Here is an 11719-nt window from a genome sequence, read left to right as displayed (position 1 = left end):
TGGGTGGGCAGCGAGGGGAGGCCGCGGCACGGGGCCAGGCGCGTGGGCGCGCGGCACACCGGGCAGGCCACCGCGTCGCCACCACCCGCCGTGGCCAGCGACAGGCGTGCGAGGCACTCGAGGCAGAAGACGTGTCCGCAGTCTAGACGCTTGGGCAGCTTGAAGATGCCGTCGAACGGAGACACGCAGATGAGACACTCCATGGGGGACGCGGGGGACAGGATGGGGCCGGAGGCCGCGCTGCCATCGTCCTCGTCGTCGCCCTCGTTCCTGTCCCAGCTCCGCGAGCTGGGCGCGGCCGGGGAGCCCGGGGAACCGGGGCCTGAGCCCTGGCTGGAGACCTGGCGGCAGCAGAGCCAGGACGGTCTTGAGCAGGGCATTCGGACCTGCAGAGGGGGAGGGTCAGGGTATCTGGACCCACCAAGGGGGAACGTCAGGGCGTCTGCATCTTTGAAGCAGGGAGCGATGAGGTGGAGATGACAGCAGGGCTGAGTCTGCAGAGGGGTCACTGGGACCCAGGACAGTATCGGGGAGGCAGGGGAGTGGGAGCAGGTACACGGGGTCTGGATGCCCCAAAGCGGCCTCGGGAGGACAAAGGGAGTGTGTGGAGATTGGACCAGACTCACCCCAAGGGCGGCAAAGGAGACCTGGGGATGCAAGTGGCCAGGGCAAGGCTAGGGTAGGGTAATGTTATTGAAAAGAGTGGACAGGGCCAGGTTAGTGGAGGGACAGTGGGGACAGCCTGGACAACAGGTTAGACACTTCCTAACACAGACCCCAAGAGGAAAGCCCTGAGGAAGGAGACCAGGACACCCTGCCAGTTGTTAAGGGCGCAAACACCCGTGAGGGCCGGCTGTTTTCCTACCTGTTGGCACCTCTCCCCTCTGGCCAGTAGCAGTATCCCAGCCAGATCTGACCCCAATCCAGTGTCTACTGCGGGCCGAGAGGAGGCGCCCTTCCTGGAGGGTGGGACCCTGCTGTGGGCCCACCCCCTTCCAGGGACCTGGACGGACCTGTCCAACTACCTGCCCCGCCCCCAGGCTGGTCATGCTGGGAGGAGGCAGGCCCGGATGCAGGGGGCGGGTGATGACTGGTGACTGGGTTGCCCAGGTGCAGGATGCCCGGGTGGGTCAGCTAGCAGCTTTCTGGTGAGGCCTTGAGGCCCCAGAAAGTCAGGAGCGCATGCTCAGCAGTTACAGTTCCAACATGGTTTAAGACCCGCCCTGGTCTCAGGGAAGCCAGTGTGCACTCAGGATTCCACCACCAGTGCAGGTTCCTGGACATTGGGTGTGGCCAAGACTGCAGGGACTAGGATGTGGTTCTGGGTCCCCAGGTGTGCCTCACCCCCTTGAAGATGTAGACACTGCCTATGGGACACCCAACACCTAGCTGTTTCCTGGACTCACCCTCGCAGGACTCACAACTCTCATTTGCTACCACTGACCTCTGACCTGCTATGTCCACTGTACAACCAGGACAGGCAGGCTTGGCCCTCTACAGCTCAAGGGTGCTGGGGAAGCCTTGGTTCTGAGTCAGCCAGTGCTTCCTGAACCCCTCATGCTTTCTTGGTCAACCTGGTGGACACGCCAAGACCGTGAGCCCACAGAATGGAACCCTGGGTGGATGCCACACCCATGCTCTGAGAGTTCCAAACCTACAGCACAGCCTACAACTGGCCCACACCAGTTCCTGAGGATGCAGGTCTTTACGGACACTTAGGAAGGATGCTATGTTTGTGGTGACACCACTGCATTTCACCTACCCCTACAATCCCCCCAAAAAGCAGACACAGCCCAAAGGCAAAGCCACCCCAAAGGGCAGGCAGGTTTATTGGGTCACAGCCAGGAGATCAACGGTTGGACTTGGCCACGCGCTCCAATTCGTCCTTCTTCTTGATGGCATAGGAGTTGGAGGAGCCCTGAGAGGAGGGAGACGGTCAGCTGGGATGCCTGTGCCCACAAGGCCCACCCTCAGACCTGCAGTCTCCCCCATCCACCCACCTTGGCTGCATTAATGAGCTCATCGGCCAGGCACTCCGCAATGGTCTTGATGTTCCGGAAGGCGGCCTCACGAGCACCTGTGCACAGTAGCCAGATGGCCTAAGAAGACAAGAGTGAAGACCAGCTCGAGGCGTGGGTGGTCCCAACAGGAAGGCCTCAGCCTCATTAGACAGAGGAATCCCACAGCAACACCTGACCCATATCCTGCTCAATCCCAGCCCTAGAAATGTGCACAAAGCAAACACCACCAGCCCTGAGAAGTGGCCTCCAGGGCACAGGAATCGATCACAGGACCCAGAACTCGACCCACTGCAAATAGGAACAACTAGTCAAAAGACTCATCAATTTATTATGTGAACACAATGCAGATAAAGCTTTTCCTAATTGGAAGTGCAAAGTCATCCTTGTTTGTTTCTTTTTCCGGTCGTGTGTGCCATCAAATTCTATCCAACTAGCAGAGGAGGATTGCTCCTCCTTTTCCAGAGTAACATCTGATGGATTTGAACCCTGAGCCTTCAGGATTGCTGTGCAGCTTCTTACCACTAGGCCACCAGAGCTCCCTTTATCCTTGTTAAATTTCAAAATTACATCGTAAGAGCAAATGGTTCCCTACTCCTGCAGCCTCTAGGGCTTCAATCAGTTCTCAGACACTGTCCACCCAAACTCCCCATGAAGATACCCACTGCTCAATCCTAACCCTTCCTGCTTCCACTTACTCCCAGGCACATACGGCTTGTACGATTGTTCCAATTGGTTTAGCTGCCAGTTCAAATAGTTACAGACTGTCTTGCATATTCCTTTAGTTATAACTCAGTATGGTCAAGTAGTATCTTTACCTTTAGAGGTAATTTTTCTTGTGCGCCTTTCTACAGCACTAAAGTTTGGCCATTCTTTGCCCATTTTGGTAGTGAGTTTTCTTCAAGTTGAGCACGACATTGTGACCCTATGAACAAAAGGCCTGGAGCCCCTCTACAACTACTGACATTTATCCAAGCTCGTAGTTTCTGGAGGCATGTTGTTTAGGAAGTGGATGCCACTCCCGCTTCCAAATCTGTCATAGTATGTTACTGTTGTTCTGTACCATTGAGAGTTGTCTGTGATGTATAGCGACCCTATGTACAGCAGCTCTGAACACTTCCCTGTCCTGAGCCAGTCTCACTAATTTTGGTCCTAAGTATTTTAAAATTTTTTGATGCATGTTAAGGTTCCTTGGGAGGACAAGGCAGTCCTCTTCCCTCAATAATACAGACAGGGCAGCTGTGAGTTCACAGTGACTTGATGGCAGTAAGTTTGAATTTTTACCTGTTCATTGGTGTTGTGTATTAAATACTATATTAATATTGGTGTATTAAATATATCACAGCTAAGGGAGATCTGGTTGGCCTGGTGGAAAGCAGCTGCAATCCCAGATGCTCCTTTGGAGAACAGCAATCTCCTCCTGTGCCCGCCAGATCTGATATGAAGGCACACAAGCCAAACAAACAAACAAACTACAGCTTTGGGAGACTGATGATGAAAACGATGATGGTTGAACCCTGGAGGGGGCTGAGATGGGTCTGACATTAGACTATACAGAACATTATTCTACAGCTGTCAACTCCCTCGAGAGAAAAACAAGTGATAAAGGATGATCTTTGGAGAAATTCACCCAAACACACAGGTGGCAGGACACCTAAAAGGGACACTCACATGATTCAGGAAAAGCACAAACATACACATTCAAAGACAGACTTTTCCCCTTTGGGTTGATTCAATGTACAGGAGACAGAAGAGCCTAAAGGGGTTTACTGTGCTGAAATCTGCATGGGAACTGGCAGGTCCTTCCCCCTATGGAGGCCAGTAGTTTCAAACCACTCATGTTTTCCTAAGCATCCAGTGTTCAACCACTACACCACTAGGGCACACATACACACTCCCAACCTCGAAATCACTTTCAGTCAACTGATTCAAACTTACAACAGTCCTAGAGGACACGACCTGCCTCCAGTTTCTAATTATTTATATCTCCTGTTTTGTTGGGGAGCAGATGGAGGATTTGGACCACAAACTTCTAGTCTTGTTCTTCTAGTGCTTATTCCATTGTGCCACCAGTGCCCTCTGAACTACCAAATGACTTAGCAATTACAAGACGTCTAAGACATACACCTACACAAGCCTGCAGCCCAGTAGTGTTTGTGGTTCAGAGCTGGGATCTCCTGCTGGAGGAGACCTGGGAAGGGTTTCTGGAGGTGAAACATGCAGACTGGGGTAGCCGCCCCATGCAGACAGGCCTCCTCCTCCCACACCTGGCAGCCTTTCCTGCTCTACCCTTGTTCTGTGGCCCCAAGCCCACCTGGTTGACCCGGCGCAATGGAGACACGTCCACAGCTTGCCGCCTCACTGTTCCGGCTCTCCCAATACGTGTTGAGTCCTCTCGGGGGCCACTATTGATGATGGCATTCACCAGAACCTGCAGAGGGTTCTGGAAGAGAGAAGAAGGACTAGAGTACCAGGAGGCACCACTTGGGCACAGAGGGCCAGCCCCACAGGGGACAGCGTCAGGTATCCCGAGGCAGGCAGCCGCGTCAGGTACCCCGAGGCAGGCAGCCGCTGGCTCTGAGCTGGACTACAGGCGTACCTCACCAGTGAGCAGGTGGATGATCTCGAAGGCGTGCTTGACAATGCGCACAGTCATGAGCTTCTTGCCGTTGTTGCGGCCGTGCATCATCATGGAGTTGGTGAGACGCTCCACGATGGGGCACTGGGCCTTGCGGAAGCGCTTGGCGGCGTAGCGCCCTGCACTGTGGGGCAGGTACTTGGCATACTTCTCCTTCACTGCAATGTAGTCCTGTGGACAGACAAAAGGGGCGATGGTCGGAAGGACAGGCCCTGGCTGAGAACTAGCGGTGGTGCAGGGGATGCGGATACACCTGCAGTCTCACTCGCCTTCACAAAGGAATGTGAACACACCGCTGAGCGTCCTTCCTCTGCAGCACTGAAGGTGCTTGGTGCCTGCCCACAAGTCATTAGTGACACCTCCAGCTACACATCAAATAACAGCCTTCTCTAGACAATGCTGAATGCCAAGGGTCAAGAACCACCAGCAGGATTAGAGCAGACACTAATTACTCTTTTATTGATTACTGCACCCAAGTATCCTGTTTCTACAAATACAAAAATGGCGGGAGAGGGGAACCCCTGCACTAACACGGAAGTAGAAGGGAACCTGCAGAGGATGCTATTGCTTGTGCAGCACACACAAAAAAAGGATAAGCTGTAATCAAGGTTTAATGTGTGTATCCTGCAAAGGTCCACTCAAAACACAAATTTTAAAAAGGATAAACTGTAATCAAGGTTACAAACATAATGTGTGTATCCTGCAAATGTCCACTCAAAACCCAAATTTTAAAAAGCCCAACCAAAACAGAGACGTATGCCTACAAGGTTTTCAAGAGGATGTCTTTATTTTTTTTAACAAATGGTTTTAGGACTGGACACAAGACTATAATAGGAACTTTATCAACAAAGCAAGTGTTCTGTGGAATTGAACAGTTCCACCAGCTAGAGAGGAGCAATCTCATGGTGAATGAACACATAAGGATGAAGGGCCAGGGGAGGCGAGAGGAGGAGGACAGAGGACGTGAGTGGAGGGACAGGGGAGGCAGGCAATTTGAGTCCTCGGATTGCAGTCTGTCTTGACTTAAAGGACAACTACAGAGATTCTTCCAAACATAACGCGCCTCTGCTCGGAAATGTCAGAGTGTGGGCGGCACCATCCACTCCTCCGCCTTCCACCACCCGCTTAGCGCCGCTGACCGTCCGGCCACCGTGCGCACCTCTCCAGTGCCCACTCACCTGCAGGGAAATGTCATTGATCTGCACGTCGTCCGTGCTCCACTTCCCGAAGAGCTTGATGTCCGGGGTCTCGGCCACCGCGGGCGTGGCTGGGTCCCAATCCGTCATCCTGGACCTGGGCAGGGGAAGGGAGATGGAGATCAGAGCAGTGCCACTGGGGGCGTCAGGGGCACCTCCTGCGGAACGCAAGAGCCACGGGCACCGAGCCGCAGGTCTCCAGCCAACTTTTATTCTCACTTTCGAAACTACTAAAGTTTAAAAAAAAAAAAGATCCTTGGTGATGGGCACGCGCGGCTCCCGCCAAGGACTCCTGGGGTCAAGAGGCGTTAGGCGCCGTGGACCCGATCGCCGCGGTGCCACCTCCAAGCCCCGCAGGCTGCGACCCCGCTGCCGCCGTGACCCCGCACACGGAGCCCGATGGCCGAAGGGCTGCGCGCGGCGGGGACACGTGCACGGAACCAGAGCTGTGCGTCCAGAGCACGCGTCCCCGGGCCATCGCGCGGCCGCATTCCCGAGCTACGGGCCCCACGGCGGCAGCACCCCCGGGGCCGGCCAGGCACCCCTCCCGGGAGGACGACCCAGGCCCCAGCGCCCTCCCGACGGCGCCAGGAGGCCCCTGGAAGGCGCCGGGTGAGCTCACGGGCCCCTGGCCGTGCGGCGGCCTCACCTGAACGGAAAACCGACGAGTCACAAGCGCTCGGCGTGGACCACGCGCCGACTAGCACCGACAGGAAAAGACCGCCCGCCGCGGGCCGACGTCTTTAACCGCGGAGATCACTTCCGGGTCAACAGCCACGACCGGCCATTGCTGAGACTCGAGGTCGTCAGAAGCCAATCAGAAGCAAGGATGTAAAGGCGCCCGGAGCTGGGCATGCGCGTTTCGGTGGGCAAGGCGCCTCAAGGGTCTGGCGGAAGTCGCTTATCTGGGAAGCTGCCGACGACAGCGCACGCGCAAAAGCTTCCTTGAAGCCAATTTTGCCATTTCTCCCGAGGGCAGATGGTTAGCGTGAGGTCTCTGTTCCGCCAATGATTTTTCCACCCACCACGTTGAATTTCGGACAGGACGAGGAGCGTCATGGCCTGCTCAGCTACCGTCACCTCCCGGGCAAAGGCGCCGCGGGGCCGTATAGCGGGGTCGTACCGGCACGATGGCCCCCGAATGCGCAGTGACACAGTGGTCCCCTCCCTACCTCCCCGGTCTCGCAGAGCGCGTGCCCCCAAAGCTGCGACCCCCACGGAGGGTTCTCGATCCGCTTTGACGTTGGCCGCAGCTCATGCTGGACCACCGCACCCCCAGGCGCCTGCAGTCCCCTGCATCTGGCGCCCCTTCAGTGTCCAGTCCTGGAGGAGAGCCCGAGATCTCCTTCGGACCGGCGGGACAGCATCATCTCACAGTGGCCTTGGGTGCTGCCGCATCTAGTGGCTGCGGACAGGGCAGCTTGGCGCCCCTTCGAGGGTATCCCTTGCTTTCGTCCCTCCGGAGTGAGGACCTAGCATGAGGAGCTGGCCGCAGCCTGACTTCATGCTTGGTCACGCGGCTCAAGGGTCTCCCCGATTTCACACCCCGACTACCGCGGGAGGGTGGGCAAGGGGCCTAGGGTCCCCACAGCCCTTAACCAGCCTCTTCAAGTAACAGGAACTTTGTATGTTTGAGGCCTAAGGCTGGAACAAGGAGGCATGGGGAGTAAAGCAGAGAAAGGAAAGATGTCTGTTTCCTACTCTCAAAACTTGAGCTCTCGCCTCTGAGGGGCAGACCCCAGAGACCACATGGGAGCTTGGGGTGCAGAAGAAGAAGGCAGCCTCATTTAGAGATGGCTTTCTGCTTTGTGCCTAGGTTTAATCCCTCTTAGGGGCCTGGATACTTGCCTAGTAAGGTTATCCCTTGGCCCCAAAAGGCTGTGCCTAGTGCATGGTTTGAGGAACATCTCCCACCTTCTTGCATCTGGGACGTTTGGAGATGCTGGGGTCTTGGGCATGGTGGATCACGCCAGTGTCCATGCTACCTCCCACACACACACACTTGGTCACCCTAGTCATTGCTTCAGATGTGTCTGAAAGGTGGACCTTGAGTAAGGATGGCAGGGCTTTAGGATTGTGTTGCTAGAATAACAACTATGCTATGGCTGCTAAAGCAAACAAGATTATGATTGGCACCCATGGCGGACAATGTTCAGTGGAGCTCTGTATTAAAACAAGCTTGGATGTAGCAATGGCATCTACTTCCAAAATAGCTCACCTCTGGAGACTCGATGAACCTGGAGAAACAAAGGAAGTTATACAAGTCTTCAGGTCTTTTGTTCATGGGTCGTCTACAACTCAATGGCACTTAACGAAAACAACAACAGGGCTGCTGAAAGAACAAACAAACATGACTTAGAGAAGGTGCTCCTTAGAGAGAAGGGGAATGACACCTTGTGTCACACACTTCGGGGGGGCGCATTGTCAGGACAGACCCATTCTTGGAAAAGAACATTAGGCTGAGAAAGGTGGAGGGTCAGAGACAGAAGACGACCCTCAACGAGGTGAACTGACATGGTGATTAGAACTGTGGGCTTGAGCATGTCAGCATAAGAATGGTGCAGGGCTCGTCCTGTTCAACTCCACGACGCCTAACAGCAACGTAATAGAAATAACACAAGTGACTGGCTCTAACAGCAGTGTGTTGTTAGGTGCTGTTGAGTCAAGTATACTTCATAGTGACCCTATGAACAATAGATCTGAATTCTGTTCTATCCTGCGCCATCCTCACAATCTCTGACATACTTGACCCCGTTGCTGCAGACACAATAGCAGGCGCACCTTATTCAGGCCATGGTCTTTTCCATCTCCTGCTACATATCTGAGAGCTAGACAGTGAATAAGGATGACAGAAGAAGAATTGATGCCTTTGAGCTGTGTGCTAGAAAAAGAAGAACTGATGCTTTTGAGTTGTGTTAGAAAAGAATGTCAAATATTCCACGGACTGCAAAAAAAAAAAACAACAGATATGTCTTGGAAAAGTACAGCCACGGTGGTCCTTGGAGGCAAAGATGACAATGTTCCATCTCTCATACTTTGGTGTTGCTAGGAGAGGCTATTGCTTGGAAAAGGACATCATGCTTGGAAAGATGGAGGGTCATCGAAAGAGAGGAAGATCCTCAAAGAGGCTGACACAGTTTAGGAGCCTGGAAATGAGAATCCAGAGTGGCAGCTCAGGTGAAGACTTTGTCTTCTTTGTGTCTCCTAGTTCTAAGCACATGAGGTCCAAAGGACACCTTCTGTTCCCACTCCTCTTTCTCGGTTGTAGTAGGTCCTTCTGATGTCTGTTCACTTGTTGTTAAGGGCCGTCCAGTCATAGATGACTCATAACAACCCTAGGAACGAAAGACCTGAACACTTGTATAACTTATGTTGTTTCTCCAAGTTCATAGAGTTTTCAGAAGTAAGCTATTTCAGAAGTGGATGCCACTCCTGCTTCCAAGCTTGTTTTAATCAGGGACCTCCACCAAACACCATGGGTAACCATGATGGCATTTGACACATCAGCGTCACAGTGTTCAGCTTCACAGCAATCACAAGTTACCTCTGTACGGCAAATGGACAGACCAGGGCTATACCACTTAGAAGAATGTTTGACCAAAAACAATGAAAACCAGGCCTGAGGGCTGCAGATTAAAATCACCCACCTATGGCTTGGTGGCATAACTTTCTATCCACTAGGCCAATTGAGCTCTATTTACTCTCCTGTATTTCAAAAGGCAGTGATTAAAAAAAAAAAGTAATGAGATTGACTCAAGACAGAACCCAATCTTATAGATAGTATCCTACCTCATTAACATAACTGCTGTCTGTCTCTTGAACATCTCCATTAAAAAGAAAACAACCCACGGCTTTGAAATCCGCTCCAAATCACTGACCCTCTATTTTAACTGCCCACCTTTTTGATTACTAGTTTGACGACTTACCACTACACCACTAGGGCTCCTAGGTGAGAAATAAGAACACAGAATAGTTACCTCAGCTAACGAAAGAATCATGGCCTTAGCCAAGTTGACACAACTTGGGAGGAAACAATTCAGTAACAGTCTTCAGCACCTCCTGGACTTGGGCCAGGAATTCAGGCTGGGACATGAACTTGGATCTGGTGAGCTTCCTAATGGCAGTGACCCCTGTGACTACATAGTGGTGCCGTGAGGTTCAGCTGCTCTTCAGAAAAGGTATAGTAGCAACAATATAACGAAAACCCACAGCCTTGGAACCCCCAGGCCTCGCTTCTACACTGAGTTGAATGTTGGGTATATTTTCTCCTGGCACTCATTTGCATCCACTTTAGTGTAGAGTCTTAGATCAGAAGAGACTCCTGAGGCTGAGGCTGGTGGGGTAGGGGCAGCAGAACTGAGGAGGTGACCTGTCCATCCTGATCCAGGTTGGGGGGCAGTGGGGCAGGGTATAAGGCCATTGTGGGGTTCTGGGTGGATGCTTGGCTATGGAGAGCACAGGAAGTCTGATCTGGGTTCAGTATTAAAGCTCTGGTGAGTCTGGGAGTTGGGCAGATGGGCACAGCCAAGAGACTTAAGGCATTTTCATCCCTGTGATAGTTGAGAGATTCATGTGAGGTCTAGCCCAAATGGGACAATGCCTTTCTATAGCAGCCAGAGAGAGGCGGTAAAACTCGTAAGTCAGATTTTGTCCCTCTGCTTAAAACTGCCTCTGTATCATTCTAACGCATCAGAAAAGTTGGATGAATTGAATAATGAATAAGGAAGACAGAATAATTGATGCCTTTGAATTGTTTGTGGTGGTGGAGAACTGAATATTCCATGGACTGCCAAAAGAATGCACAAATCTGTCTTAGAGGAAGCAAAGATGATGAACCTTCATCTCACATGTTTGGGTGTGTTGTTAGAAGATGCCAATCCTTGGAAAAAGACACCAAACTGGGAAAGGCAGAGGGTCAGTGAAAGTGAGGACAACTCTTAACAAGATGCATGTGAATTGTTAAAGGGAATACCAATTTAATCTGTTAACGTTCACCCAGATCTCTACAGAAAGGTTTTCTAAAGAATGGAACCCCACAGTTATTAAAGGGCACGTCCCATTTCCCACTCTCTATAGCTTATGACACCCAATCATCGCTCTGCTCTATGGATTTACCGTTTCTGGGCATTTCATAGAATGAAATCGCATAACATTTGGCCTCTGTGCCTGGTCCCTTCCTTTTAGCAAGATGCTTTTGAGGCTCTTCCCTTTATAGCCACTGGGATCTCACCTGCTTTATCCACCTTCAGCCGCTGCCGAGATTTGTTTCTTTCTGTGTTTCTCTCCCTTTTCAGTTTTGACCATTCTGTGGAAAGTTGATGATATTGGTTAGGACATCTCAGTTACTGGGGTTTGCCTTTTGGCCTCTCCCCTTGGGAATTGCTGGCTTCTTAGTTTCTCCTTTGTTCTTCCAGATACAGCAGCCAGGATTGTGGTTAAGGTCCGCTTCGTGGTGGTGGTGGTGGTGGGGATATGCCAGGGAGGGGGGTGCAGCTGCACCACAAGCCTCAAGTTCTGAGTGGATCTGTTTCTGTGAGCTCCAGGCTCCCAGGTCCTCTGTTCTTGAATGGGAACAGCAGGACATCAGCCCAGCAGGGGTCAGCCTTGACCACGTTGTGTTGTTAACCCACCCCTTAGTCTCCTCCCCCCCAAAGTTGACGCTGTTTGTGTCTCAGTCCCTTTGGTCATCAGTCCTAGGGCCTGATTGAAGTCCACTCGAGCAGCTTCTCCAAAGGTCAGGGTTTATGACAAGGAGCCTGGGTCAGTCTGGCTGGTGCAGGTGAAAGGTCTTTAGATCCCTCCCACATGCACATTGAATGGTCCAAATCCAGCTTGAAACAATGGATGGTGGGCCTAGGACCTTCCCT

General features: G+C 52.4%; 3 protein-coding genes across 3 annotated transcripts in view; 1 reads left to right on the top strand and 2 right to left on the bottom strand.

Annotated features, from left to right (window-relative positions):
• The window catches only part of LOC102858087, a 946-nt gene extending 566 nt beyond the window's left edge, over positions 1-380 (bottom strand). Inside the window, exon 1 of the mRNA XM_006903037.1 lies at positions 10-380. Within this exon, the coding sequence (XP_006903099.1) occupies positions 10-380 (371 nt within the window). The remainder of the gene's footprint in view (positions 1-9) is intronic.
• Positions 381-1808: 1428 nt separating this feature from the next.
• Positions 1809-5946, bottom strand: LOC102851552 (40S ribosomal protein S5-like). The gene is made up of 5 exons (XM_006903027.1): positions 5835-5946; positions 4618-4827; positions 4333-4461; positions 2001-2099; positions 1809-1918 (listed from the first exon to the last, which is right to left on the bottom strand). Exons 1-5 carry the CDS (start codon positions 5940-5942, stop codon positions 1850-1852), a joined length of 615 nt encoding a protein of 204 aa, XP_006903089.1. The 5' UTR covers positions 5943-5946; the 3' UTR covers positions 1809-1849.
• A 963-nt stretch (positions 5947-6909) lies between these two features.
• LOC102857678 (alpha-1B-glycoprotein-like) overlaps positions 6910-11719 on the top strand; it is a 17538-nt gene continuing 12728 nt past the window's right edge. The window contains exons 1-2 of the mRNA XM_006903036.1: positions 6910-7045; positions 7132-7290. Of these exons, the coding sequence (XP_006903098.1) occupies positions 6910-7045; positions 7132-7290 (295 nt within the window). The remainder of the gene's footprint in view (positions 7046-7131; positions 7291-11719) is intronic.

Source organism: Elephantulus edwardii, unplaced genomic scaffold, assembly GCF_000299155.1.
Source record: "Elephantulus edwardii isolate Elephantulus edwardi_28Jun2011 unplaced genomic scaffold, EleEdw1.0 scaffold00496, whole genome shotgun sequence".
Lineage (NCBI taxonomy): Eukaryota > Metazoa > Chordata > Mammalia > Macroscelidea > Macroscelididae > Elephantulus > Elephantulus edwardii.
Note: the sequence above shows the minus strand (reverse complement) of the source record. Positions and strands in the feature narration are given on the sequence as shown.

What these genes read in the sequence shown, in the direction of transcription:
- LOC102851552 (XM_006903027.1), bottom strand. Translation starts at nt 5,942, where the DNA reads ATGACGGATTGGGACCCAGCCACGCCCGCGGTGGCCGAGACCCCGGAC. An exon ending in TCAATGACATTTCCCTGCAG is followed by an intron (nt 4,828 to 5,834) that starts GTGAGTGGGCAC and finishes GTCTGTCCACAG; the next exon opens with GACTACATTGCAGTGAAGGA. An exon ending in AGCTCATTAATGCAGCCAAG is followed by an intron (nt 1,919 to 2,000) that starts GTGGGTGGATGG and finishes CCCTCCTCTCAG; the next exon opens with GGCTCCTCCAACTCCTATGC.